We start from the raw sequence: 6,000 nt of genomic DNA, 5'->3' as shown, positions 1-6,000 counted from the left end.
TAATGTACTATGGACAAAGACCCCAAGATCCGTGTGATCCTCCACACTGCCAAGAGTCTTACCATTTATATTATATTCTGTCTTCAAATTTGACCTACCAAAATGAACCACTTCACACTTACAGGGAGAAGATTACACACAGCAGGGGGAATTGAACTCTAGTCACTGGCACTTAATGCCCTTACACTAATAACTATGCTACCATGTCACCCCCTAAAAACAATTTATGAGATTTGGGAAAGATATTAGATAGAAGTGGAATGGAAAAATCAGAGGAGAAAAAATGTGGGCATTTTCATCATCATCATCTGTCATCAGTCTGACATCTAGAATACTTGAGACATATGGAATCAGTCAAGGGTTTGTATTGGCTTATTATTTTGCAGATATGAGATAAGAGGATACTCTTGCAGCTGTAGGATTGATGGAATTGGAGATACACTTCAAATAATGAAAGAACTTTGTACAAATAAAAGACCAAGAATTGGCCTTAAAAATATGCTGTATAGGATTAAAATGAAGAAATGAAACCTTGATAATACTTTGAATGTTTTATTTTCATTGAGAAATTTAGGTCATCCCAGCAACAGACCAATTTCTGCTTCTGCCCAGAAGCACCAGATTTGCAAGTGAGACCAAACATCACAAATAGATTGTCCTGATGCATTAGATCCTAAACCGATTTATAATATGTAGATTTGATAACATTGTTCATATGGCCTTGTAACATGCTGAATGTGAACAGTTATACTGGGACAATGCTTCAGAACACAACACAACACATTGGAACAGGCATACAATCCACCAATTTAGTGGCAAAAGCTTAACACCATGACAGATAATATGCTGGAATAAATACCTAGTCAATTGACAAAATTGTCCCTGGTCACCTGACAACAAAAAAAAAGTACAATTTAAAACTGGGATGGTAAGGAATTAAGTAATGTTAAGTAACTTTTTTATACTAAAGCCAGTCTTCAGTATGTTTCTTTTCCTTTTAATTCCTTTCCTACTCCAACTCAAGACTTTCATTCCTACACTAAAGATTAAGAATCGCTGTATGGCATATGGAGACTAAAAGGTGCATACCCCAAAGTTGTCACAATTTTTCAATAATTAAATTATTCTATTAAAGACAAATATCGTTTTTTGCAGAAGCTCAATGAAAAAGGCTTTCAGATATCTCTGCACTGAATTCTGAAAAGATCTGCCAATCATGACACCAGATCTTGGAAGGGAAGGGAAGGCTGGATATATATTACAAGGCATCTCCATGCGTGGCCGGTTACGTATTGGACCAAACTGCAGTTCATTGCCAGTAATATGTAAATACATTTATCTTGATGCTGAATGGGATGAAAGAGAGTAGATTCCCATCTGGGGGACTCTGTCCTCCAATGCCCAACAACAACTATTGTAATCAAGCTCGTAAACCACCTCTTCAAAACATGTGCGGGAACTTTATTAGTTTGAAAGCCATTTGCCAAAAGCCCCCGCTGAAGCAGGTTGGGGCCATTTAGCAATGTAACTGCACGGAAGCATTTCAGGAATGCAATGGAAGACAGTTAAATTACCTCATCCTCACTAGAGTGCTCGTATCCTTATTTGCAACATAATGTTGATTATGCAACATCAGCATTTGTGAAACTGCAAACAAAGGTACATTTGTCTCCATCAAATTCCCAAAGCAAAATATTTTTCTTCATTATAAAAGTTCCGGTATGAATATCTGAACATTACAGCAAATCTGTAATAGTTAAGAATCAAACTTATTAATGATTTTTAACAATGGGTTTGACATAATTTCAGAAATGTTTGAAGAATTAGTTCAAGTGAGCATTTCCCTACTTGGTAAAGTGCAGTTTTACAATGTTCCAAACATCAATTCCAGACTATGAATAGATTTAGAAAAAGAAGCACCCAAAACTTACACTAACTTCTGCATTCACAACAAAATCCCATATTATACTAAATTCTATTACTCTATCCAATAGTTAAAAATAACTAATTCTTTTCATTTTATTCTTAGGTTAAACAGCTGAGGATTTCATTTTTAAAAATATCGCATTTCAAAACATTTAGAACAGAACACAGAACATCACCAAATGGAATAGCTGAACAGATGTTGAAAAGCACAAGTAGCATAGAGAGCAAATCAGACCCAGCTAGCATTAATACATGGACTTGGCCGCAATTCTCACTGTGAAAGTATAGAAATCTTCATACCGCAAACTAAACAGCTTTGTGTTCATTTGTCAGGAATCAGCACTTTTACATTTGCAAAGTTAAAAGAACATTATTCATGCAGGGTGCATCTCAAGTTGACACTATCACTTAATGCCCACAGCGGGTTTATAGATTTAAAAAAAATGTTTTGGGCCCAATCACAATGATACAGCTTCACAATAATGTGAAATAAAACATACTTTGTTACATAAAATGTAGTCTTTTGCTTATTTAAAATGAGAATAGTACTCCCATAGAAAACAGCTAGGTCCACCGTAATACTGAGCGTTAAAATGGTAATGAAACTCTGACCCGTATTTATACCTTAAGATGCTATAAGCCCCAATACATACACCCAATATTAAAAGTGCCTGGCTTTTAAAGATTGTGTGTGGGATGGAATGTATTTATTTTGTGAAGTATATAATCTGGAGCCAGACACGTAAATGCACTTGCACCTTCTACTCTCTAATCTCAGTTCTTCATTCAGTTTGTTAACTCTATCTGTCCAATAAGAGAAATGAAACTGCCAATACTGCTTACTTTCATCGGTGGAAAGCAATATCTGATCAATGGCATCAATGCTTTTCAATTACTTACACTAGAGCACCATAACTTTCCCAAGTCTTAAGTACCAGCAGTGCCAACTGAATAGACTGTTTATTGTTGATAAATGTGTTTGCAGTTGAAAGCTTGCCTGGAACAAGCTATACAGTCAGACTGTTATAAATTTAGACACATGCACATAAGCACAGAAAACATGAGACAAGGAAGGTTAGCATTAGCCTTTCACAAAATATTGAATTCTGGATTTACAAAAAGAAACTTTCATATAAAATACTTAGCATATCCATGTAGTTGCACAGTAAATTGGAAAAGGTTCTACCTTATCAATTACGCAGTGTAAATAGACGAAGTCCGTGGCTGCCACTATATTACATAACCAGTGCATAAACAAGCCTTTTCCATTATGTCGATGAACCATCTAGCTAACAAAAAGAAAATTTGCAAACACAAAATAATCAAATCAATAAAAATACACTTTTTTAAGGAAACGTCCCTGACCAGAGAAGCCTTAAAATGAACCACTGATCACTTAAAAACCATTAACGCATTCTAAATGTCAGAGAGACCTTAATCAAATCACAACTGTAAAGGGAATGACAAATATTTTTTTAAATATATAGTGAAACAATCACATTGCCCTTTTGTCTTACTAGATCTTTATAGTTAACTGCAAAGGACAATTAAAAAAATGGTATTCAAATCAACATCTACAATACCTCCTCAGTAAAATACGGAAGGAAAGATGGAATTAAATTTTGCTTTCTGAACACAATGCCATTAAAAGTTTTATTTTAAAAGTGAGAGGTGAGGCATTTGTTGGACTTACACCAACTAATGGTTTATCCAGGGTACATGTATTTCAGACCCTTATGTTCTTGCACATTTACTCACAATGCCTTGCTGCATTATTGAAGTACTACCCAACGGACTTGCATTAACAGAAGAATTTTAACTTCACTAACATTCAGAACAGTTTTCAAGCAAAATGTTAAAAGAGTTTTTACCATGCCCTTTGTAGCTCTGTGATGTTAATGGCTAAGACCAGTTCCCATGTTGGCATTATTCAATAAATGAGCAGAAGAATATATTTTAAACTTACAATAACTGGCAGATAACACAAAGAAAACAAAACCTAATCATAAACACTGAAACAGGTATAACCAAGTTTGTCACAACCCAGTACACATAATAGCAGGTCACAAATTTGGCAAAATGCCTTATTATATGCCAATGGTTCACTTCAGGTCTCCTTCTCCGTGGATGGATTTTTTGATGCGCAGTAACATTGTTGTAAGCCATTGGTCCAGCCTTGATATGGAATCAAATTCCTTCACCTACAGGATTCAAGTGAAAATTACAGCTGCGGAATTAACAAGAATACCTGAAAAGCAATATACATGTACAGAGAAAATGCAGTCATCTTTAAAGTGCCTTTGAACTGGGAGGGGGGGGCAGGCAGCTTAAAAATTCTGGTCTTTAACCAGAATTTCAACAGTGCAAGGCATGGTAGCACAGTGGTTAGCACAACTCTTTTACAACGCCAGCGACCCAGGTTCAATTCCGCCACAGTCTGTCGGGAGTATCTCCCAGTCACTTGTGTGAGGTTCCTCTGGGTGTTCTGGTTTCCTCCCACAGTCCCAAGATGGACAGCTTAGTAGGTTATTTGATCACGTGTGTAACTGGACAGCGCAATCTCACTGGCCTGTTACTGTGCTATATCTCTAAAACGTCAAACACACCACATTAATTTATTAATTCTAGGATCTGAGTTCTCTTTGGTCAGGAATAAATTGTAGTTTAACTCAAACAATTAGATTTTGGGATGCATTTCTAACCTTCTCGCCCAAAAGAATGTTGTTAAATTAAAAGCAAGAAACTGTAATGCTGAAAACTCAGATTAAAAATATAAAATTTTGAAAATACTCAGCAGACTGTGGAGAGAACAGAATTAATGCTTCAAAATGCAGAAGTTTCAGAGTTTGAGTTTATTGTCATCTGACTGAATGTATATACAACCAAATGATACAAAGTTCCTCTGGACCATGGTACACCAACGAAACATAGACAACATACAGAACCAAAAACAAAATATAGAGGGTTCCAGTTAATTGGGCCATCGGTTAATCAGTGCAGCAGCTAATTTGGGACAAATCTTCAAGAACAAAAACTAATCAAGAAAATATTCGGTATTCCCTTCATTCGTTTGGTATACTATGCTGCTTAATTGGGGCAGGAGAGTGTCGCCAGTTTCTAACTAGCAACATTCACACACATTTGTGTAGCTGTTAGACACTATGGCCGTGCTTGGAGTGAACACTTTCTAAAACAGCGTCAGCTGCTTGTGTTTGTGTTCAAAAACCAGAGGTTTTGGTCACTGATAGATGGCAAGAAATAAGCAGCAAGGCAACTCAGAACTGTTTTGCTCACTGTGGTTTCAAGCATTCAGGTTTGGAGATGCCTGAAATGGCCAGTAGTGAAAATGAAATGCTTAGTAACTACAAATAATCAAGGTATCAACATCTTGAATGTTAGAATGAAAATTAAGATTTGGTGGATGCAGTCGTTAAAAAATATTCCTTAGGAGGAAGTAATCTCAATAAGATAGAGTTCAACTTGAAATTTGATATGAAGAAACTGAGGTCTGACGTCGCAGTATTTCAGTGGAGTAAAGGAAATTACAGTGGTATGAGAGAGGAGTTGGGCAAAATAAATTGGAAGGAGATGCTGGCAGGGATGACAGCAGAGCAGCACTGTTTTGAGTTTCTGGGAGAAATGAGGAAGGTTCAGGATAGATGTATTCCAAAAACAGAGAAATACCCAAATGGAAACGTACAATCGTGCTGACCAGGGAAGTCAAAGCTAATGTAAAAGCAGAAGAGAGGGCATTTTACAAAGCACAAATTAGCAGGAAGACAGAGGATTGAGAAGTTTTTAAAAACCTATGGAAGCAACTAAAAGAATCATTAGGAGGGAAAAGATGAAATATAAAAGCAAGCTAGCAAACAATATTAAGGTAGATAGAAAAAGCTTTTTCAAGTATGTTAAGAATAAAAAAAAAGATGAGAGAGGATATAGGACCGCTAGAAAATGAGGCTGGAGAATTAGTAGCAGGAGACAAGGAGATGGCAGGTGAAATAATGAGTATTTTACATCGGTCTTCACTGTGGAAGACACCAGCAGTGTGCCAGGTGTTGAAGGGTGTGAGAA

The 6,000-nt window shown here is 36.4% G+C and overlaps 1 protein-coding gene across 3 annotated transcripts in view; it reads right to left on the bottom strand.

Moving 5' to 3' along the window:
* Positions 1 to 3,855: 3,855 nt before the first annotated feature.
* LOC132402513 (beta-soluble NSF attachment protein) overlaps positions 3,856 to 6,000 on the bottom strand; it is a 35,503-nt gene continuing 33,358 nt past the window's right edge. For all 3 annotated transcript variants that reach the window (XM_059985366.1, XM_059985365.1, XM_059985367.1), the window contains one exon: positions 3,856 to 4,127. In XM_059985366.1, the coding sequence (XP_059841349.1) occupies positions 4,029 to 4,127 (99 nt within the window). In that variant the 3' untranslated portion in view covers positions 3,856 to 4,028. The remainder of the gene's footprint in view (positions 4,128 to 6,000) is intronic.

The sequence above is a fragment of the Hypanus sabinus genome, chromosome 12, assembly GCF_030144855.1.
Source record: "Hypanus sabinus isolate sHypSab1 chromosome 12, sHypSab1.hap1, whole genome shotgun sequence".
Taxonomy (NCBI): Eukaryota; Metazoa; Chordata; class Chondrichthyes; order Myliobatiformes; family Dasyatidae; genus Hypanus; species Hypanus sabinus.
This window is presented reverse-complemented; position numbering and strand designations above follow the sequence as displayed.